The 25,223-nt window shown below is 40.1% G+C and overlaps 1 protein-coding gene across 6 annotated transcripts in view; it reads left to right on the top strand.

Annotated features, from left to right (window-relative positions):
* LOC123504740 overlaps positions 1–23,612 on the top strand; it is a 196,702-nt gene extending 173,090 nt beyond the window's left edge. For 4 of the 6 annotated variants that reach the window (XM_045255510.1, XM_045255506.1, XM_045255509.1 and 1 more), the window contains one exon: positions 23,204–23,612. In XM_045255510.1, the coding sequence (XP_045111445.1) occupies positions 23,204–23,239 (36 nt within the window). In that variant the 3' untranslated portion in view covers positions 23,240–23,612. Of the gene's footprint in view, positions 1–22,141; positions 22,376–23,203 lie in introns of all 6 variants that reach the window. The other 2 variants (XR_006674933.1, XR_006674932.1) reach the window with 1 other exon arrangement.
* Positions 23,613–25,223: the final 1,611 nt, after the last annotated feature.

Raw genomic sequence — 25,223 nt, 5'->3', positions numbered from 1 at the left:
AAGGAGGGTCCAGTTAACGTAAGAGGTGTCTTGACACTCCTCTTTTGAAAGAGTTTAAGTCATAGGCAGGTGGAAATACAGACACAGGTAGAGAGTTCCAGAGTTTACCAGTGTAGGGAATGAAGGAGTGAAGATACTGGTTAACTCTTGCATTAGGAAGATGGACAGAATAGGGATGAGAAGAAGTAGAGTGTCTTGTGCAGCGAGGCCGCAGGAGGGGGGAAGGCATGCAGTTAGCAAGTTCAGAAGAGCAGACAGCATGAAAACAGCGGTAGAAGACAGATAAAGATGCAACATTGCGGCGGTGACTTAAAGAATCAAGACAGTCAGTTAGAGGAGAAGAGTTGATAAGACGAAAAGCTTTAGATTCCACCTTGTTTAGTAAAGCTGTGTGTGTGGATCCCCCCCAGACATGAGAGCCATACTCCATACACGGGCGGATAAGGCCCTTGTACAGAGCAAGCAGCTGGGAGGGAGAGAAAAATGGACGAAGACGCCATAGGACACCTGACTTCTTGGAAGCTGATTTAGCAAGAGTAGAGATGTGAAATTTCCAGTTTAGATTTTTAGTGAAGGATAGACCGAGTGTGTTTAATGTAGAGGAGAGGGAAGTTGAGTGTTATTGAAGAAGAGAGGATAGTTGTCTGGAAGGTTATGTCGAGTAGATAGTTGTAGAAATTGAGTTTTTGAGGCATTGAACAAAACCAGGTTTTCTCTGCCCCAATCAGAAACAAGTGAAAGATCAGAAGTTAGGCGTCCCATAGCATCTCGCCTTGAGTCATTTAATTGTTGTTGGGTTGGGCGTCTGTTGAACGCTGTTGAATAATGCAGGGTGGTATCATCAGCATAGGCGCAAAAAGGCGTAAGGAATATCATCTGGACCCGGAGAAGAGTCATGACACTGGGATAAAGCAGTCCGCAACTCGGAGGCAGAGAAAGGGACATTGTAAGACTCCCCTCCAATCGAAGAAAAAGAGAGATTCCGTACTCTGGTGGTAACATGCACCGGGCGCTGCGGGATCCTTTTGAGAAACACTAGCAATGTGTTCTACGAAGAGGTCGGCGACATTCTTAGGATCTGCCACTGTTTGCCCAGCAGACAACAAGACTGGCGGGGAAGGTGCAGAATACTTCCCAGCAGTTCGTCAGACTTTATTGAATACATCCGTAAAAGGGGTGTGAACATTAATGGAAGAGACATTGGCTTTCCAAGAGGCTCTTTGTGCCTCCATCAAAACGCGGCGGGCCCGAGCACGGCAGCATCGAAAAGCGTCCAGACACTGCGGATCCCCACGATGTCGCCAGAGAAGAGAGAAAGCCGCCAGTTTCTCTCTCACAGCGTTGGTGCATGCTGCATTCCACCAAGAAAATGAGTTTAAGGTCTGTGAATCGCAACCAATCTGCCTTGTCTAAAACCCAGCGTGGGGCGTGACTGTGGCTCACATTCCGCAGATTCCATTAAAATTGGAAAGTGGTCACTGCCATGTAGTTTGGGAAGGACCCACCAGTTAAAATCCAAGAAAGAATTAGATGTGCAGAGGGAAAGATCGAGAGTTGTAAAAGTCTCAGTTGGGCTGTGGAAATGTGTAACATCACCAGAATTTAAAACCTCCAATCCCTCATCTTCAATAAAAGAAGCAATTAAAACCCCACTAGGATTGGTAGCACCTTCATCCCACAAGGGGTGACGTCCGTTAAAAACTCCCAACAAGAGGAAAGGCGGAGTCAGTTCATGCACTAGGCCATCAAGATCTCTGGGGACAGGAACCCGAGGAGGGAGATAGAGACTATAAATAGTGTAGGACCGTCCCAGAAAGACTTTGACTGCAACTACTTGAAGGGAAGAACTAATTTGCAAGGAGACAATAGGTATATCCTGACAGACTAGGATAGCTGTGCCACCGTGGTGGCCCTGTTCAGGGAAAGGAGTGCTATAAAAGGCACGATAGCCAGGAGGACTAGAATAAGAACTATCACCAAGCATAGTCTCTTGTAGAGCGACACAGGCTGGAGAGAACTCCGACAGTAAAGCTCGGAGTTCCCCCCACGAGGCGCAAAGGCCTCTACAGTTCCACTGTAGAAGCTTGAAGATGACTATTTAGGTGCAGTGTACGGGCAAGTCTTTTGAAGGGTCTGCCCGTGACTCACCTGACTAGAAATAATTAACCGACGAGAAGACACTGGAAGTTGAGATGTGCTGGGTCGTTGGACCGCAGCCTTTCACCCTACTGGTGAGTGATGTGAATTATCACCATTCCTACCAGTCACCGGAGGACGAGGGTCAGGCTGCACTGCACTTTTCGTCACAGTGGGTCCACGGACATCTCCATGCTAAGACCATCTTCACAAGAAGCCCGATCTGAGACAGTGGGTATCTCAGAAGGTTGAACAGGAACCGTTGGTGCTATCATTGCAGAGTGGTCCCTGGAGGACTTGCAGTCATATGCACCAGGAGAAATCTTAGATTGCTTTGGCTGAGCTAAATCTATTGACTCCGCAGAGCTGCGGTGCCGCTTGGCCAGTCCCTTCGGAGGCTTAGATGATACAGGAAGAGCATGTACATTAGGGTGTTTCATGACAGAGGGTTGAAAAATAAAACTGTAAGGAAGTTTCATCCTCATTGCTTATCTTGTTCCACTGGCTCAGAAAACAAGTTTGAACAAGTTTCAGCCTGATTGGAAAATATTTAGGGGTCCCGAGAATTTACATTCCGTCAGCCTATCATGCGCTTACCGCTTAGTCTGGTTGTAGGCTTCACAGCGAGAGGTTAGTGTCTCTGTGTGTGTTTTCCATAATAATTGTTATACAAATTACACTGATGCATAAGTACTGTAATACCTATGCATCAGTGTGTGTATATATATATATATATATATATATATATATATATATATATATATATATATATATATATATATATATATATATATATATATTAATAGGCTAGATACATATATAGCCTATTAATCATATACTCGTATATGTATCTATTTATCTATCTATCTATTCATTTATCTATTTATCTATCTATCTATCTATATGGATTTCACGATACAGAAATTAAATGCTGGACACTCGTGTATGCATTGAATGCATAAGGGAACACCACCTGTCAGATAGAATCAAGGGGTTATCATTTGACACTACATCATCGAACACTGGAATTCATGCAGGTGCCTGCACCAAGATTGAGGACGCTCTTGAGAAACAACTTCTATACCTAGCATGCAGGCATCACATTTATGAAATTGTTCTAGCCAAAGCCTTCCACCTCTCAATTGGCCCCACCACTGGGCCTAATATTGAAATCTTTAAAGACTCAAGAATCAGTGGAATGAAATCGATGGGTCCCTGACAACTAGCTGCACTATTGCCGAACCTCTTCAGGGTCTCAGGGACAAAACTATTCTTATTGTGAGAAAATTTTTTGCTATCTGTCAGCAGCGGATGACTATAAAGAGCTTCTTCAGCTGGTCCTTCTCTTTCTTGGGGAAGATACTACTGTTAATGTGCCTCTCCGGAAGCCAGGAGCATATCACAATGCACGGTGGATGGCAAAGGCTATCTATGCATTGAAGCTATACCTTTTACAAGACCAATTCAAGATGACAGAGTTGGAACTTAAAGGTGTCACAGAAATCTGCCTTTTTGTTGCCCTGGCCTATGCAAAGGCTTGGTGTCGTGCACCAAGAGCAGAGCAGGCTCCAGCTGTTGATCTGGAGTTTTTGCAAGACATGGAAACATTACAAGAAGAAGGAGTGATCATCACTGTTGCCAAGGAAGCACGAGCAGCCATGAAGCGACATTTGTGGTACCTCTCAGAGGCACTGGTTGGCTTGGAATTCTTTGATAAAGAACTTAACCAAGAGGAAAAAATAAGAATGCAAGATAACCTATTAAAGCCAGCACTGAAGAAAGTAGCAAAGCGTATTGAGGGAAAAAACATCCTTGGCTCATTTAAAGAAAAAACGTTATCTGATTTTGTAACCTCGAGGACGATGGATCTGTTTACCACACTCTCAACATTGATGATGCCTTTACTCAAAATCCTCCTGCGTCTTAGGAAAGTGACTCAAAGTACCTTGAAGGTCAAGCCAAGGTCCATGACCTGGCTGTGGTTAATGATTTGGCTGAACGGGGGATAGCTCTTATCAAAAAGTTCAATTCCACATTAACAACAAAAGAAGAAGACAAACAGTTCTTATTGAAAGCAGTCTTTAAGCACAGAAAAGAATTTCCAAAGAAGCAAAAGGCAGAAATAATGAAGTAACTATATGAGACTGCTTTCTTTATAATTTTTGTACTTTGTGTGCTCTCTGGCCAATTATTCTTTTGTTAGGGAAAATAAAGCATCAATTATTTATAAAAAAGTTTTTTTCATGAAAACCTTAATTTCTCGGGACCCTTAATTTTTATCATAGGAGGGTAGATTTAGGAGAGGGATGATATTTTGGCAAGAGGAACTCAGGCATGTATGAGGAACAAATATCTGATATTGTCTGATTTTATGAAACACCCTAATGTACATCCACAATATGGGTCACCTTGGTCAAGGTAGGAGGATTCTCATTGCATCTTTCAGATGACTCAGCTGGGTCATCAGACAAAAGGGCAAACCTGTTGGCTAAACAAAAGGCAGAACCACCACCCACAAGAGAGTGAGAGGTAGCAGATGTCTTCGGACCTGCAGACTCGGCTGATGAGCGAGTGGCCAATGAAGGATGTCGCACAAGTACCTTCCTTCTGGCAGTAAAGGAGTTTACGGCGGAAGCTACCAAGGCTGATGAATTGACTATTAGCAAGCTGTAAAATATCCTGCTCCAGGCAATACCTTGGGCATTGCCTGGAACGTACCTGATGAGTATCACGGCAATGGAAACAATAAGCAGCAGCATTGCAATGCTCCTCAGAATGAGAGTCCAGTGCTGAGCAATTACTGCATCGAGAAGCTTCCTTGTAGGATCTTTTACTTTTACCATAACTGTACCCAAAGCATGAGAAACACTGAAGAGGGCGGGAAACAAAACGCCTCACCCTAAGATTGATAGGACCGATATGAACACGGTCGGGAAGGGTGGAACCAAAGAAGGTGAGAAGGACCATGTTGGAGGAATTCCTCATCGTAGTCACCTTATGGACAGAGCTAGGGCACATTGCTAGTATTTTCTCCTCAGGAAATTCATAAAGATCCTGACTGTGAACACAACCTTTACTATAATTAAAGGTGGGATGAGCCTTCACGGTCTCAACATGCTGTCTGTAGGGCGTGAGAGATGTTGCAGCACCCTCGCTTGCATAATATCTTTTGCCCGCACCAGCACCCCCTTACCGTATTTCTTCAGATTTCCCTCAGGAATCGTGCTGATTTCTTTGACCAGGTACCGGGAGGCATGGATGAAATTCCCACGCCCATTTCTGTAGTACACCACAAACCAACGTGGAGGCGGGATTTGGCGGATTTCTGGAATGGAATTCTCTAAATAGTTGTCAAAAACATTTGGGATATAGTCCATGTCACTGTCTGAAACATTATGTGAGTGGAGAAGTTCCGTCTTAAAGCCAGAGCCGGCAAGGGGCAGAGATGCTACATGTTCAAAAGCCAAACAGGCTTCATAACATGTCAGAAACGTCACATAGCAGCGGTTAGAGGGAAAGTCCTTATCATAAACAAGTCGAATGTGAAGGATCGTACTATACACCTTAAGAAGGGAATGCAAGGTGTGATAAGAAAAAGATGGATTAACATTTACCATCAAAAGGGAGTCCAAACCAGCAGAGATGCATCCCTCAGAAGAACTCCCAGAACAGGAGACAGTTGTGGGAGGCCCTTGTGGAGGGGAATCCTCCTCCCTACTCAGACCTCACGAGAACCTGATAATATTTTGTGTTTTCCCATAAGCATACAGTAACACAAAAGATTAGCTCCAGGGACAAGAGAAACCACCTACTGGGACTACAATGGGAGCGAGCGCTGGCTGCCGTGAACGGGGTACCTCATCCCCATGGGGACCAGTCATTTTAAAAAAAGGCCCCACATGATGCGAATGTTTGTCCACGACAGAGCTGAGATCCCTCTCCCAAAGCATCCCAGCCTGGATACCCAACCATCCAACACAAGACGACCCCTCTTGGGCGATCCCTCCAACAGGTGGCTCCGTTGGTCCACTGGCAGCTTACATAGGAACCATTTAGTCTGGCCCCTCACTGGCGACCTTACTAACATGGGTAGTCCTCTCCCCCTCGGAAGGTCAGAGCAGGAGCCTAAGCCTCTTCTAGCCTAGCTCGCCAGGTCATAGGGGCACGCAAGCCCCCCCACCACGACAAGGCGGTTCCCATCTGGGGGGGGGAGATAGTAAGGGAAATCACAGAAAAAAAAGAGTGTAATCATATTTAGAATGAAAGAAAAAAATGTAAAATATAGGCCAAGAAGGGAAAAAGAAGAATTGAAATTAGTCAAGGACCCACTAAAAAATCTAAACGACGAAGATAGGCAGAACCTAGAGGAGGAAGTAGAAGAAATACATAGAATGAGACCTTACCAAGATGGAACAACAAGGCCAATAAAGATACTACTAAAATCACAAGCAGCAACAGAAGAGATATTATATAGAACTACATAACTCCGGGAAACAGAAGGCTGCAAGGATATATATATATATATATATATATATATATATATATATATATATATATATATATATATATATATATATATATACACAGACAACCCCCGTTTAACGAAGGTTCACACATTGAAATTTCGCTATAATGAAGGTTCCATTTTACTACCATCTGCTCGTTTAACGAACACCAAACTCGCTTTAACGAAGTTTTATTCAGGTAATTTTTTTCCAAATTTGAAAGCCCCACTGTATCATGCAAGCTGACAGGCTTTTAAATACATCAGGAGCTGCTGGTACTAAGGCCTGCCTCAGGAGAAATCCTGAGACACCTGTAGAATAAAGATCAAGATCAAGCCTCTCGTGGACAACACAGGCTCTGCCGATACAAAGGCCTGACTCAGAAGAAATTCTGTGTCACCTGTAGCATCAAGATCAAGATCAAGATCACAAGCACCACTCACTGCCCAGCGTCACCAGCAGCTCATCTTCCGTAGTTCAACTTACCACCAAAACCCCCTGCAATGTGGCCTAACGTTCCTAAGAAGACCAGGAAGTGTCTTACTCTCGAAGTGAAGCTGGGTATTATTCACAGACAAGAGAAAGGCCAGAAAACTAATAACATTGCTTCCCACCATGGCTTGACTCCATTTACTGTCTACTATTTTCAAGTCAAGAGACTCAATTAAGAAGACTAGTGAGACCTCATCTTCCTTGCAAGCTAAAAGAACCACCAGAACTCGTGAATCTACAGTGGATAAAATGGAAAGCCTTGTGGAAATATGGTACATAAGTTTTGTATGCAGTACCATGATGCGCACTTTGTTTACATTCCACAGGTTGCCGGTTAGTGTATTTCCCGTTTCACTCTTTCTCCCTTCATAAAGTTAAGATCATCAACATTATAAAGTTACGTACATACATACATTAGTGTACATTATAATGACTTAAACTAAACTACCTAAATGTTTAACTTCATAATTTTTACTTTCATTAAACCTTTTACTGTACTATGATGCACTCTCACTTTGCTTACTCTCAATGGAAGTTCAAATCAGGGATTAAACTTGTTATAATCGGTTCGCTTAACGAAGTTTCGCTTAACGAAGTGTTTTTTAGGAACGTAACCTCTTCGTTAAACGGGGGTTGCCTGTATATATATATATATATATATATATATATATATATATATATATATATATATATATATATATATTAAGGAAAAACAGAAATGAGGAAGAAAGGAAGAGATACAACGAACTGGCGGCAGCAGTAAGGGAAAAAAATAATGAAAGGTCCAAGGAGGAGAAAAAGTTTTTTTCTTGGAGAATTCTAGGAGACAGGATAAGGTAATGGTATTTAAGAGAGAGGGAAGTGGAAAGAATGGAGCAAGTTTAACTAAAAGTGATAAGGGCAAGAAACTAAAAATGATGTATATGAACATTGACGGGACTCTATCAAGTAAATTAGAACTAAAAGATTACATAAAGAAAGAAGAACTGGATATTGCATGCCTGGCTGAAACAAAATTGAGTGAGACAATCAAAATAGACATAGATAATAGATATAACATATGGAGGAAAGACTGAGGGGTTAAAGGAGGAGGAGTTATGATAATGTTAAAGAAAGAGTTGGTGGTAAACCAAGTGGAATATGGGGAGGGAAAAGTGGAAGTATTGTATATTAAGATGAATATTAATAAAAAAGAGATAACAATCATTGGAACATATGTGCCACTGAAAACAAATTCATGGACCATCCAAGAATATAAAGACATAATAGAAGACACAGTAAGGAGTCTAACGAGAGTCATTAAAGAAAGGAGAAAAGTGTTAATAATAGGAAGGAGACTTCAACTGTAAATAAGTGGACTGGGAAAAATTTGAAAGTGGTATGGGGGAAGAAGCCTGAGGAGAAAGATTCCAGAACCTAATGATAGACAATATGATGGACTAGAAAGTAAAGGAAAGCACAAGATTCAGAGGAAACAACGAGCCAGCAAGGTTGAACCTGGTTTTTACAAGGGATATAAAAATGAACGATGATATAAGATATAAGTGCCCATTGGGAAAAAGTGACCTTGTAATTTTAGAAATGGATATAGAAAAGGGAAAAGAAGATAGAGATGAATCATACAAAGAAGACCAACTAAATTACAGAAAGGCTGATATTGAGAATCTCAAGAACTATTTCAAATACGTTAACTGGGAGGATATGGAAAATACTGAGAGGGTGCAAGAGAAATATAACTTATTTTTGGAAATATACAGAACAGGAGCCAGGGAATATGTCCTGAAATATAGACCTAAAGAAGAAGGGAAAAAAGATTGGTTAAACGCAAGGTGTGCCAGGGCAAAGGAGAAAAGAGATGGAGCATGGAAAAGGTGGAGGAGAAATAGAAATGCAGTAAATAAGGAAAACTTCAAGACAGCAAGACACTCATATGTTAAAGTAAGGAAGGAAGAGGAGAGGAACTATGAAAGGGACATAGTCGAAAAATGCAAGGAGTAACCGAAATTGTTCTACAGATTCATCAATGGAAAAATAAGACGAAAATAAACAATAGAAAGGTTAAAAGGAGAGAATGAGATGGTGGAAAACACAAAAAGTATGGCAAAACTGCTAAATTGTAAATTTCAAGAGGTCTTTACTAAGGAGTCCAAATTTGAAAGGCCACAGGGTAATAGAGAGACCATCTATATGAAAGAGATTAAAGTAACCAAGCTTGAAATAAGAATTAATGAAGGAACTGGATGAAGAAAAGGCAATGGGACCGGATGAAGTCTCAGGCAGAATACTAAAAGAATGTAGGGAAGAACTAGCAAGTCCTATATACAACATCATAAAATGCTCAACAGAAAATGGAACAGTACCAGTAGAATGGAAAAGAGCTGAGGTGGTACCCATACATAAGAGCAGAAAGAAGGAAAAACCTTTAAATTACAGACCAGTATCACTAACTAGTGTAATATGTAAGATGTGTGAAAGAGTAATAAAGAATTGATGGAGTTCCTTGAAGACAACAAATTATTATCAAATAGACAATTTGGTTTTAGAAAAGGGCAGTCCTGTGTAACAAATTTACTGAGTGTCTACTCTTGAATAGTTGACAGAGTACAAGAGAGAGAGGGATGGGTTGATTGTATGTATTTGGATTTAAAAAAAGGCATTTGATAAAGTGCTACATGCAAGGTTACTGTGGAAGTTAAAGGAGAAGGGTGGCTTAAAAGGAAGTACATTGAAATGGATGGAAAATTACTTGAGGGGGAGAAAAATAAGGACAGTAGTCAGAGATATGAAGTCCAAGTGGAGAGCAGTAGAAAGCGGAGTGCCACAGGGGTCAGTACCAGTGCCAATACTTTTCCTCATATATATATAAATGACATGCCAGAAGGAGTGAACAGCTACATAAATCTGTTTGTGGATGATGCTAAACTGTGCAGAGTTATAAAACAAAAAAAGGATTGTGAAATACTGCAGGAAGACCTAGATAAGATCTGGGAATGGAGTAAAAAGTGGGAGATGGAATTCAATGTGGACAAAAACCATGTCATGGAAATGGGTAAGAGTGAAAGATGACCAGTGGGAATCTACAAGATGGGAGATGGAGTAGAACTGGAAAAAGTAGAAAAAGGAAAAGGACTTGGGGTTGATGATGGAGGAAAACAATCAACCGGTAAGCCATTTAGATGAAATCTTCAGAGAGACATATAATTTGCTAAGGAATATTGGATTAGCATTTCACATGGACAAAGAAATGATGAAGAAATTGATAAGTACTATAATAAGACCCAGATTGGAATATGCAGGGATAGTGTGGACCCCCAATGAAAAGAAACACATAAAGAAGCTGGAGAGACTACAAAAAATGGCTATAAGAATGGTTCCAGAATTTGAAGGGATGACATATGAGGAGAGACTAAAGGCTATGGATCTACCAACTCTGGAACAGAGAAGGGAGAGAGGGGATCTGATACAAGTTTATAAATTGATCAACGGAATGGACCAAGTGGATAATGAGAAACTGCTCCTGAGAGAAGAAAATGACAGTCGAAGCACAAGATCGCATAGTTAAAAGCTAAGGAAAGGAAGATGTCTAAGAGATATAAAAAAATCTAGTTTCCCGCAAAGATGTGTTGAGACGTGGAACAGTCTGAGTGAAGAAGTGGTGACAGCAACGAGTGTCATAGTTTTAAAGAAAAATTGGATAAGTGTAGATATGGAGACAGGGCCACACAAGCGTAAAAGCCCAGGCCCTGTAAAACTACAACTAGGTAAATATAACTAGGTAAATACACACACACAGCAGCGATGTCGCACAAGGGGGATGTGTAACCTGCAGCATTAGAAACACTGCCGACTACAAAGTCCAGCAGACCTGGTGATGTATTACAGCTAGAGAAGAGACAAGGCTGGTGATACTGTGTTCTAATTTGTAGTGAATTGCTTGTGTTGAGACCAAAAAGGTAACAAAAGGGGATGGGAATATAGATGGCGCTGCTGTCAATGTAAACAGGGGAGCAAGACGAGGAGTGAGACTCAGACAACAGAAATACCTTTGGGATTACGACAGCTGGGAAGTTGGAGTTTGAAAATGGAATTTTCTGGCTTTAAAAAGGAAAAAATAAATATGCGAAGGATGATAATAGTAGAAAAAGAAATTTGATGTCTGATGGAAATGATCATCAAAATATTTGAAAGGCACAATTACCTGTTTACAGGAGACCGAGAACTGAGAGAAAAATGCGATGAATTAGAGAAAACTGTTGAAATGAACATGAAGAAAACTCTGGGTGAAATGAAAAAAGAAAATAGTGTCCTTAATGCTACCAAAATTATTAATGCCGACAACATCTTTTTCTCACGAAAACACAACTGTGTGAGGCAACTGACGCTAGTCCCTTTTCTATTCCTTTCTTCTTTCTCTATCCATATTTTTGTTTTTATAACTGGATGTTGCAGCTATGTGCGCAATGATTTGACTTGCTCTCGTGCCCACACTCTTTAATCATCCGAGTTTTCCGCCATCTCGCTTTGACTCAATAGTCTAACTAAATTTATTTGTGCTGTCTATCTCTCCTCTGACTATAGTAAATTCTTTGGCCATTTAATTTCTAAAAAGAAGCACATTCTGTCCTGTCTTTTCACAGAGATCTCCATCATTGGAGATTTCAATGTTCATCACCAGCTTTGGCTTTTTTTTTCCCTTCACTGACCATCCTGATGAACTAGCTTTCAACTTTGCTATTCTCCATGACATAAAGCAACTGATGCAACACCTTACTCCTATTTCAAACCGTCTTGGAGGTATGCCCAACATTCTTGATTTTTTTCCTTACCTCTAATCATTCTGCTTAGTCTGTTATCCTGTCATCTCCAATGGGCTCCTCTGATCACAACCTCATATTTGTATCTTGTCCTATTTCTCCATCACCTCCACAGGATTTCCTTCCAGCATTTTGCCTCTGCCAGTTGGCAGGACCTTTGGAGGTATTATGCTGATTTTCCCTGGAATGATTATTGTTTCCATGTCAGAGACCAATCTCTGTGTGCTGAATGAATAAGAGAGGTGATAATATTTGGCATGGAGGTGTGCATTCCTCATTTTTTTTTCTCATCCTATAGTCTGACCGGGCTTAATTTACGGCTGTAGTGGGACGAGGGTAGCTCTACAGTACTGCCACGTTTCTAAAAAATGCGATGTGAAATGGAAGTTATTGGTATACAAGGCATCACAAATACCATCAATTCAGATGTATAAAATTTTGACTAGTGTATATAGATGGCTGAATCAACATTAACCATCATATGCATAAAAAAACTATATAGTACCATACAAACATGGCATGCATATTCAACAGTGTTGCTGATATCAACTGCAGTAACTTATAATGGTTCTTAGTGTATGTTTAGGGTGTGTAATAATATCAATGTTACAGATATAAGATAATGAGCATGGAAAAAAGAAATAATATATTATCTAAAGTAAAAAAAAAATAGTAGAAGTCTTGTGATTGGCGGCAATACTGATGAACCCAGCCTGGCCAGGCCGAATAGCCTCACCTTGAGGTACCAGATGTTGCTATGATTATAAGATAAAATGCTCACATTTACTGGCTTTTACAGTAATTTCAAGGGTGAGGCATAATCGCATTCATAATTCATAAGCCAAGCTAATGTGTAGTTTCTATTTTTACAAAATAGTAGGTATATGCCAATACCTAAGTGAAAAAAAAAAGCATTATTCACTTGCGAGTGGCAACTCTTCCACACCCAGCTGGTGGCCTTGACGCATTGCTGGTGGCGACGTGACTGACCTCATGCCACTCACTTATATATATATATATATATATATATATATATATATATATATATATATATATATATATATATATATATATATATATATATACACATACAGTAAAGTCCCGGGTTACGTCGGTCTCGAGTTACGTCAAACTCGTAGTTACGTCAGTCCACTATAAGGCAATTTAAGATAAAAAAATTGAAAATTTATATATCGTAAAGTGCGGGGTTTATTGTTATTGTTGGTGGTTGCCCGCCACACTGCCCGCCTCACGCTTGAATACAATAACACCCTGCCTCAATTCCACCACACCATCGCCCCTGGCAAGAGTGTTATCCTACTTCTGCGTTTACTGACTCAAGTTCTTAGTATCTTGCTCAATGGCACCAAAGAGAAAACTTCTTAGTGACAGCAGTGATGCTAAGAAAAGGAAAACCATTTTGCTACAAGAAAAAGAGGACATAATTAAAAGACATGAGAAGGGAGGCAGCAGCTGTGTATGAGGGAGGGAAGAAGAAAATGGGAAGCCCGTTACCATGACAATAGGGATGTTGACGACCTTGAGGGCTCGCACACCCATCACAACAATAACAACTCCGGAGCCTTCACATGGGCCACATGATACTCGCAGCTGACTTGCACCGTCTGCGTCTGTCTGCTGATCCCTATTGCCCTTTCCTATTGCATTTCCTGCCCCGCTGCCCACGCTTCTACTCCCACCGCACTGCACTACGCTCCCAGCTGTCCACCCTGGGCGTCACAACATTCGACCTGCCCACCCTCCTGGCGGCCTCAGGCGTCCACCCCTCTCGGCAACCTGCAGTCCTTCGCGTTCATGGCCCTAATCAACAACAAAAACAAGCTTGTGTTTCATATTCCTACATAGTTGTAAATAATATAACAATATAACCTTTAACTTACCTGAATGACCATAAACAATAATTGGTTGAAACCTCGATAATATGCTTTGAAATGTACGGAAACTCGAGTAACGTACAAAATCGACTTACGTCATGTTTCAGGAACGTAACTCTGACGTAAACCGAGACCTTACTGTATATATATATATATATATATATATATATATATATATATATATATATATATATATATATATATATATATATATATATATATATATATATATATATATATATATATATATATATATATATATATATATATATATATATATATATATATATATATATATATATATATATATATATATATATATATATATATATATATATATATATATATATATATATATATATATATATATATATATATATATATATATATATATATATATATATATATATATATATATATATATATATATATATATATATATATATATATATATATATATATATATATATATATATATATATATATATATATATATATATATATATATATATATATATATATATATATATATATATATATATATATATACAATTATAAATGACTTACTAAAGAATCAAAGGTAAGCAGAGAGAGAGAGAGAGAGAGAGAGAGAGAGAGAGAGAGAGAACAACAGTAGTGAAAATGTGGCAACACTGTACAGAGACGCTCGCCCCCCCACGGCCGTAAATTAAGGCTGGTCAGACTATAAGCCTTATAATAAATGGTTTAATGCAGCCTGTTCTTGAGCTGAGGTTACTCACAAATGGTACATGAGCCTTCCATCACTTGAATCTCACGCACATTATATTCCTGGCCAGAATCATGCCAAGTCTGTTCTTCAACTTGTCAGACACTCCTTCATAAACCGAAAATGTCAAAATCTTTCAAACTTCAGCTCCCTTTGAGACTTGAGGCATCTGGCCAAAAACATCTTCAGTAATTTTACCTTTTCATCTTTCCCTCCTATATTTCATCCTGATGGCAGTACTACCTTCTCATCTGTCTCTAAAGCTGAACTCTTTTTTTCAAACCTTTGCCAACAACTCCACCTTGGATAATTCAGGGCTTATCTATCCCTCTCCTCCTCCCTCTGACTATTTCATGCCTTTAATTAAAATCCTTCATAAAGATGTTTTTCATGCTCTTGCTGTCCTAACCCCTTTGGAAGGCTTAAGGGGGTTTTACACAGTCAAACATATTGGCCAACACGTTTGACACATGATTCATAGAAACCACAAACCGCACAAGACCCACAGTGCTCTCATAACTGAAGTGACAACCAAATGGTTGATTGACAGCTATGTCATAAAAGACATACAAAATGGGGCAGGATTTGTAAATCTAAAAGGAAAATAAAAGTAAATTCCAATAATACATATCATCCAGAGTAAATGAAATGCCAGCAACCAAATGATCACCTTGTGGATGACACCACACTTATTATCTTTGCACACTGCACAAATAAATCCTGCACACATCTCCTTGAGCACAAATACACACACAAACTTGCTATGTCTTCCCTGCTGCCACAGTGCAGAGAGATCAATCCCAGAAAGTCATCATGTGAAAACACACCATAACAAACATTAACTCCACTTAGCCACTGAGCAAGCAGTCACATCAAAGCTCTGGAAGTGTTCATGAACTATTGAGTTTTGGTATCAACATACCATCAGACATGTGTGATGTCATGCTGTTGGATAGCGCAGCTGATGAGGAATTTGTGCGCAAGAAAAGAGATTAAGCTACCATCACTTTATTTTACAAATCACTATGTTATTATTTGGCAAACTTCTTAAACCTAACCTTATTAAATAGTACGTAAATATAATAACATCTAAAGGAAGCTGATTGATTTTCAAGAAACACTGACAGTGTTATCATTAATTTGCAACAAATAGTCAGTACAAGGAGCTCTAGCCATTTAGACACAACAACAAAGTAGAGATTAGTACTAATTCTGGACAAAAATCTGGAAAAAAAAGATATGTTTTCTTATTTATTCTATTGTTATATACATAAAAATCTCACATGCAATTTAGGATGGGTTTATCCATTACAACAGTCTGATGGAACAAACCCTGCAGCTTTTCCATGAATTAAGTGATTGAGTGGGAAGTTAGGCAGCTTAGGAAGAAAGATTATCCTTAGTGAAAATAAATAAGAAAAAGAAAATACAGTAATACCTCAACTTACACATTTAACATTTAATTTGTTCCTGATCCGGGCTCGTAACTTGAAAAATTTGTAAGTTGAAGCAATATTTCTCATAATAAATAACTAAGAATCCATTAATTCCTTCCAACCCTCCAAAAAATAACCCAAACCTGCCTAAATTACATTTAAATGTTTATAATAATGTAATAACATGCATATATGATAAATACATTAATAAATGTAAATATTGATGTAGTAAATGATCCATGAGAGACCTTAAATGCATCAGCCTGCTCGTCGAGCTCTCACCCCCCTGCTCAGCTTGCTCTCTGCGCAAGTCACAAAAAATGGCGCTGGCTTTCTCTCAAACGATTGTTTCAGTAATCATGTCACCTGCTATTTCTTTTTCTTTTATCCACAATAACAGAATCCTTTCCATCTCATCATGAATCATCTTTTCTTGGACAAAATGATTACACCTTTTGAAGGTTTCACTGACTTTAACACATCTTTCTGTTTGAGAATGTACAAATTGTTGAAGAGGGTTTGCCATATTGCTGAGACAAATCAATCACACGCACACCACTTTCATGTTTTTCAATGATTTCAAGCTTTGTTTCGATATTAATTATGTTACGTTTCTTCTTATCATCACTTGCACTAGCACTTGATTTCTTAGAGGCCATTATTACCAGTACCATCACCGTAAATTTATGGCATTTAGCATACCTATGGTTAGTGACACCGCTGTAAATTTACGGTGGCAACCTAAAAATAAAATTCTAGAATGTTTATTTGTCAAAATAACGTTATAAAAAACACACTACGTGTACTCCAAACTCCACCGTAAGCACTGAATGTATTAGTTTGTTGGTAAGCTCCTTGAGTGGCTCCGACGGCGATCACGTTAGAGCTTGTACAACCACTGTAGGAAGCAGTCATGGCGCACTGCTGTGGGTTGAGTGACGCCCAGATTTTCTCTGAGTTACTTTCCTTTGATAATGATGAAATGTTATAAGACATGTCTAATGATGATTCAGTAAATGACAAAGGCTATGGCAAACACAGCTGAAAATATGCAACCACACTTTTGAATGCATATGAGGAAGTGAAAGTCGCCGTGTGATAAAAATATATCAACCACTACTAACATATCAGTAGCCTACTTACATGTATTTAAAAAGTTTTTTTTTTTTACTTATTTTACCTTCTAAGGCAACTTTTTGCATACTTTCATTACTTTTGCATGATTAGGATTTTTTAATATGTAAAAAAATATATGTATGCAAAATTAATGAAGTACATGAGACTTACCGTAGGTCAGTTGGAATGTGCTTCGGATTTTATGATGCAAACCACCACTGCTAGAAGGGAGCATTCACATGAGATACGCCACATTGCCACGCACCAGCAGACTTCAAAGAAAGGAGAAGCACCCACATGCACAAGAAATACAGAGTAACGCCTGTCATAAAGGTCAGCCAACTCTTGACCGTACGAAGGGTGGGAGCGGAGGGCATGTGAATGCTCCCTTCTAGCAGTGGTGGTTTGCATCATAAAATCCGAAGCACATTTCAACTGACCTACGGTAAGTCTCATGTACCTCATTAATTTTCCTTCAGCAAACCACCTAACTGCTAGAGGAAGCACCACATGAGATTTTAAAGCCATGTGGGGATTCTCCTTAACCAAATAAGCACATCCATCAAATAGTTAGTCGGTAAAAAAAAGAACTGAGAAATATAAACCCCAATTTCATTCTAAAGTGAAAAATCATCCTTATTACAAATAATACCAAATAATATATAAATGAATCACAACATAACCAACCTGGTTACAAATTATGAATTATGGAGATAACAGCAAAACTTAATTACGCAAGTTCAAGTACTGCCCTTTGAAAAGGATCTGTGACCTGGGAAATCTCCTTATTATAATCTCTGGCAAAGGAGGTCTTCTGCGTCCAACCTGCCTTTGCCAGGATAGTGTGAATAGGTACATTTAGGGCTTTTACCTTAGATACCGAGGCAGAGCGAACACTGCCAGCCGTGTGTTTTTTGGTATTGATACCACAATCCATCAGCATAGTCTTTATCCACCTTGCCACAGTGTCCTTGGAAATGCCACCATGTGGTTTAATGAAACTGATAAGGAGTTTCCCATGATCATGACCAGAGTTCTTTCTCAAATTTTCAGTTCTCACAAGATATTCCTTCAAAGTTTGTACAACACAAAGTCGAGAATCCCGATCATAAGCAAAAAATTTTACCATTTGAACATTAAATTTTGGACGGCACTGTTTTAAGTTTCCTCCTAACCAAAGTGTGATACAAAAGTCATCTATGCAAGCCTCCTTACATAACAATAAATGTAAAGTTTGAACCCGTGCAGCTTGTGTCAAAGCCATCAGCATCATCAGCTTGAGAGTCAATTCCTTCAGAGAAAGTTCACTTAACAGGTCCATGGTCTGGAGCTTCATCAACACAGGCTGTACATCCCAGGTTTCTGCATATCTGGGACAAGATGGTCTTAAGTTAAATACACCATGCAAGAACCTGTTTATAAGTGGATGAGTCCCAGCTCTGCATCCCTTTAACATAATGCCTAGTGCAGATAGAGCTCCCCTGGCCGTGTTAATGGAGTCATATCCCAACCCTCTGTGAAAAGTTTCTGACAGAAAATTCAAAACATCAGCTACAGAGGGAGTAGTGGGATTGATGTGCCATCTATTACAAAATAGCGCTTATCTATTTATATGTGTTCTGTATTGGCGTGCAGTACCTGATCTCCACGAGGCCATGACAGTGTCCGTACCCTCTCTAGATACGCCTCGCTCTCCGAGCTGATGCCTGACAAGAAACAAGCCATTAGTTTGGTGTGTTGCAAGATTGGGTGTACCTCTTTTGACGACGGATGCTACAAGACATTCACTTTCTGATTTATGATCCACGGTTCGTTGACCAGCATCCACAGAGGAACAATGAGCCACCCCTTCGCTTTCTCTACCTTTATTTTCTGAAGACATCTCGTGATGAGAGAAAAAGGGGGAAAAAATATAAATCAAGTCAAATTTAGCCCAATTTAGGGTAAAAGCATCAATATGTGCAGCCTCTGGGTCTGGATGCCAGGAACAGAAATTGTCCAACTGCTTATTAATTCTAGATGCAAATAAGTCAATGGAAGGAGTCCCAAAGATTAAGCACAACTTGCTAAAAATCTTAGAATTAAGCTGCCGTTCACGCCGATCATTAAAGTTCCGTGACGCTGCATCTGCTAATACATTAATCCTACCCGGAATGTGAGCACAAGTAAGCCAGATCTCATTTGCAATACACAAGTTCCAAATATCAATGCAAATCACATTACACATAATAGACTTAGTTCCACCCATCTCATTAACATAGCTAGTTGTAGTGGTGTTATCGCACAGCACTTTGACATGGCAGCCCTTTAGGAAGTGTGCAAAGGATTGTAGGGTGAACAGGATGGCCTTAAGTTCTCGGGCATTAATGTGTAATCGTTGTTCCTCAGGCGTCCATTTTCCATTGGTAGAGTGTTCTAGAAAGCAACCACCCCAGCCTAAATCAGAAGCATCTGTAAAGATCTCAACATTTGCAGCTTCCCGGAAAATTTTTCTGTCCTGAGTACCTATTTCAGCAATCCACCAGTTCAGCTCATGTTTCATTGCATCCTCCAAAATCACCATTCATTTCTCAAAATCTCCTTTTTGTGATTTTAATGCCTTAATTTTTTCCCTTTCTAATGTCCTATAATGAAGTTTGACCAATTCCACTGCTGGGATAGCAGCCACCAGTACCCCAATCACACGTGCTACCTCTCTGATTTTCACTTTGGTCTTACTTACCAAAGAAGAGCAATGTCTCCTTATCTTCTCTACTCTGCGAGGGGGAAGGGTGACGTTCATGGCCACTGAATCTATGATGTTACCAAGATACTCAATACGTGTGGTAGGTACCATGACAGACTTATCCACATTAATGCAGAAACCAACCGATTGGAGGAGCTCCACTGTGTCTTTCAAACAAGCATAACACCTCTCTACAGATTTACTACACATAAGCGTGTCATCAATAAAAGAAATGATAGTGTGGCCTTTGAACCGCAATGCTGAAAAAACTGGCTTCATAAGTTTAGTAAAAATACAAGGACCCTCTGAAATGCCATTAGCCAGACAAGTGAATTCATAAATTTTACCTGACCATTTGAAGCAAAGATATCTCTGTTGTTCTTCAGCAATTTTTACTGAGTAATAGGCATGCTTAAGGTCTACTGAAGCCATAAGATCACCTCTACTAACTAACCTGATTGCCTCTTCAAAATTTTCCATTTTAAAATGTTTGTATGCCATGAATTTGTTCAATTTTTCCAAATTGATCACCAGTCTGTAACCCCCACCCGTTTTCTTCCTCAAGAAAACGGGTGAAATAATCTGGTGATCCTGTCTGTGAGTCTCTTTGATAACCTTTAAACTTAATAACTTCTCAATCTCCATACTCAAGATAACTTTCTCCTCCTCCCCAAATCTGTATTCTACTTCCTCAGAGAATAAATATCCTATTTTATCTTCATCTATCTCAAGATGACAATGTTGAACAGTGTTTAGGATCAAGGGGTCACTGGTGAGTTTACACCACTCGTCAACAAACTTGTGAAGCTGCCCTGCTTCAAATTCTTGTCTTACCTGGATTACTGCCAGGGGTTGTTGAATCCCCGGCCTCTCCAGTTTTTTGAAGATGAGTGTCCCCTTGGAGAAAAGGATCGCTGGTCCCCTCTGGTGCCAGCTTTGCATTGCCCGTAAGATTTAAACCGTGAAGACAGGCCCCGGAAACCAGACTTGCCAAAGAAGCTCCGTTGCCTGCTTCCACCAAACTTCCCAAAACCTGGTGACCAATAAAGGAAAGGCTTTTTGTTGGAGATTTTGTTCTTCAGCCTCTCAGCTTCATCAATCTGCTTGGCAGCCTGCGAAAGATCATCCCCAAATAATAAACCCGTCATGGGGGCCTTATCATAACACAAGTGTGAGTACTTTTGATTAATCTCACGCTTGATGATGTGCCGCCTGGTCAGGTTAGTGCAGAGGTTGGCATTCCCCAGTAATGCTAAAGCGCCATTGAGCATAGCTACCTTCCGACCAATAACAGGGTTCCCGTTCTCCAAGGCTAATTTATCCAGCACAGATAGAGACTTAACGAGGATAGTGGCGGCTTTGATGATATCTTTGAGTCTGAAATCAGACTTCTTTGCCTCCGTGGACAGAGCATCCAACACCTGTGTGTTGCACTCCACGGGAATCAGCCCCGGGCAATTGCTAGGCCGCTTGGTAACGTCAGCATCTAAAACGTCTTTATAGTCTTCTTCCGTCATGCCGTGAGCAAACAGGAGGTTCACCATGGCAGCAACAGGCTCCTCAAGCTCCTCAGCACACTCAACCGTGGGACCAAAAGATTTTTCTGCCTGTAGCAAAATACTGCCTGTTTGAGCCTCTTCTTGAATTTCTCCTTCCTCAGCACTCACATCCTGTTTGGACTCAGAAAAACCTCCTGCAGCACAGGGAGGAGGGGAAGCAGAGTGAGCATGTCCCCGCCTGAGTCTTTACCAGAGCCAAAACCAGAGAAAGAAGGGCCAGGTTCCGAACTCATACGAGCACTATCACTCACCATGTTTTTATCACACTTAAGTTTGTTCACGTCCTCCTGAAGGGCAGCCAAAGCCTTCAAAATCTTGGATAAAGGACCAATCCCCCCAACAGCAGGGTCAGTGGCGGCTGCAGAGGCAGCCCTCTTATGTGAACTGCCATTGGCCATGCTCTTGGATCCTGATGAAAGCCTCCGATCATTCTTCCACTTGGAAGAATAGCGGCCCCTAGTCCTGCTACGATCAGTAGAAGGGGAAGAGTCAGATGACATGCTGGCGGCCAGCTGAACTGCAATAAACAACGTAAATCCGAGCTAACTCACCCAGCCAAGAGCCTTACCAACGGGGGGGGGGGGGGGGGCAAACCCGCTCTTAATACAGATAACGGGAAAAAACACGTCAAGTAACCATAAATAAGCCCATTCTTATGTAGATAACGAGGAAAAAACTGGCAAATAAACCATAAATGAACCCGCTCTTATTTCAGATAATGGGAAAAAACATCAAGTAACTTTGACGACTATCCCGCTTCACCAGAATCACGAGGCACAAATGCTGCAAATCTAGCTCGCTGTACCTTACCAGACCCGCTCTAATCGTGGATAACGGTAAGACAGAAGTGGAAATAAAATAAGGCAGCCTGCTCCAAACACGGATAACGGAAAATCAAGACGAATCAACGACACGTCTGCACCATGCGCGAACAGCGAAGCAACTGCTGGTGCGTGGCAATGTGGCGTATCTCATGTGATGCTTCCTTTAGCAGTTAGGTGGTTTCCTGAAGGAAAATTAGCTGGCACCGTGGGTTGGATTATGATTAAAGTGGCCGCCAGCGCGGGTTAAAATAAAATCAGGCACATAACAACACAAATAAAAAAGCACAGCACAAGAGATAAGAGAGAATGATGTTTACACAATGAGAGGTGCCGAGAACTGAATGAGTTAGGTGCGCAAACGAATGCGTAGTGCTGTACAAACAATGCAGTTTATGCTGCCAGCGTCATGATGAGTAGTATTCATAATTTGGCTTTTTATTCGTACATAGAGTGAATAAATTGTCCAAATCTCAGCTCACACCATGGAAAATTCGTAACTAGATGCATTCGTAAGTCGAGGTATTACTGTAGTATAGTAATGATGCTGATGATAATGATAATAATATATTTGATAGTAAGGAAGAACACTACTAAAGATATTTATTGTCCTGAAGTTTGTAGTAGGCTTTTGTAGACAGAGGCAGAGGAAACTTGAAAATTAAGTAATGTTAATGAAGATTAGGCTACAAGTGTATCTCTCTCTCTCTCTCTCTCTCTCTCTCTCTCTCTCTCTCTCTCTCTCTCTCTCTCTCTCTCTCTCTCTCTCTCTCTCTCTCTCTCTCTCTCTCTCTCTCTCTCTCTCTCTCTCTCTCTCCGCATCAGTTATTTTTAAACTTCTGACTGTCAAGAAATATTTTTTTTTATAACTAAAGCTCTTGCCTCTTTATCAGAAGTGCTAACTTATCTTGTTTGGATAGAGAGAGAGATAACACACAATTTTGGCATCTTTACAGGAAATTATCTGCAAAGACCTGGAGTGGAGGCCATGATGTGTCTACACATGAGTGACAAAATGTGACTGTGACTGACTGACAATTGTTTGTATAGAGCACAATCTTCTTGTGATGATCCTTAACAATTCTATTTACCACTTATATAACATGTTATTAGAAATTTGAAGATATCATCTCATTTAAAAGTCTTTGTTCTACAAAATGAGATAGCATATTTTAGTAATTATTGTTAAGTTACTGCAAATTGTTGCAATAAACTAAATGGGTTACAAACAATTCAAACATTATTATTTTCACATTAACTCATCATATTTCTGTTTATTATCTACTTGAAATTATTTTAATATGATGTTTAGATTCAGCAACCATTCCTGAATGTAACAATATGAAATGAAATGTATCAAATAAAGTATGAAGTGTTATATTACCCAAATGTGAAAGTATGGAGGGTAGAGAATTTTGCCTGCCTATGTAATGAACTGTTTGGAAAACATCCTGACACATGTCAGGTATCTGTGTTCTATAGCTCTACTTATCCTCCTAATACCCATTTTGCATTTCATTCATTTGAGCCAAGGATGCCCTGGCTTATCACATAATTTACAAGTTCTGGGGTTTGTTCCTGTGGCATCTGTTTCTAGTCTATGTATTACTACTATTTTCTTTAGTTTCTAAAGTTTACACTCCGTTAGGAATGCATTGCTGAACTGATGTAAATATAACCAGCACTTTTTTAACTCATGATGTATGTTTTCACACATTGGTGTAGGAAATTTCTAGACTAATGTAACAGTACAGAATTCTTCTATCATAATACAATTGATTTTGTTGGATTTGAGTGAACAATCAAAGTCAGCATGGATATTTTTTAGTTCATTGATCTCATAATCTGGGGTGGAGAAATTATACAAATTATTCATGTTTGCTGCCATTATATGATCTTCTCTGCTGTATGTGTCTTCCAACAACTTCAGGGCAGGTTCATAGCTTACACCTTCTATACAGAAACCACTTTTGTTATTACACATACTTTTTTTGATGTAAGAGGGAAAACTGTTAAGGGCAAAAAAATTGATATTAGGAAAAAAAAAGGCCCACTGGAATTGTAGTCTTCATAAAAGATTCAAATGAATTAGTCAAAATTCAAGGACAAATGTCTTGACACCTCTCTCCTAAAAGAAGTTAAGTCATAGGAAGATGGAAATAAAGAAAGAGACAGAGAGTTCCAGAGTTTGCCAGTGAAAGGTATGAATGATTGAGAATACTGATTAACTTTATTATTAGAGGGTTGGTCAGAATAGGGCCCAACAACAGCAACAGGTGACTGGAATGCCTCAGTTCCTGAGACAGGTAAGGCAGTGCACAGTGGCCTGGGTACTTTTCGCACTGTTTACGGGGGTAGGGTTGGCGACTTCCATCGGTCTACCATGCCCAGCAGGCACCTCACTACCCAGGAAATGGAGGTCTGCATCTTGCCATACAGCTCCCATACCTGGCAGCCAGACTCATATCCAGGATATTGATGGTGGTATCTGCCATTCTACTCCCATGCCTGGTGCCAATCCTCTTATCCCCTTCTGTGGTTTTATCAGCGGTACAGGTAAGGAATTGCCCGGTGCTCCTGGTACCTTTGGCAATGTTTACAGTGGTGGGGTTGGCGACAGCCATCGGTCTACCATACCCAGCAGCTGCCCCACTACTCAGGATACAGAGGTCAGTGTCTGTCATGCAGTTCCCATGCCTGGCAGTTAGACTCCTTTCCAGGATGTTCAAGTTGGTGTCTGCCATTCGACTTCCATGCCTGGCGGCCAGCTTATCATCCCTTCACGTGGATTAGGCATAGGTGAGACCATTTTTTTATTCATTTTTTTTTTATTATTTATTATTTTTTTTTTTTGGGGTGGTGGAGTTTGGTTACAGCCATGCTGCTACTATGGCCCTGTCCACACTATCGAGTATTCTCGACGGACAAACAGTGATACCAGACCACAATAGGTAGTGAGAATGAGGGTCGATGACG

Source organism: Portunus trituberculatus, chromosome 17 (assembly GCF_017591435.1).
Source record: "Portunus trituberculatus isolate SZX2019 chromosome 17, ASM1759143v1, whole genome shotgun sequence".
Classification (NCBI taxonomy): Eukaryota; Metazoa; Arthropoda; class Malacostraca; order Decapoda; family Portunidae; genus Portunus; species Portunus trituberculatus.
Note: the sequence above shows the minus strand (reverse complement) of the source record. Positions and strands in the feature narration are given on the sequence as shown.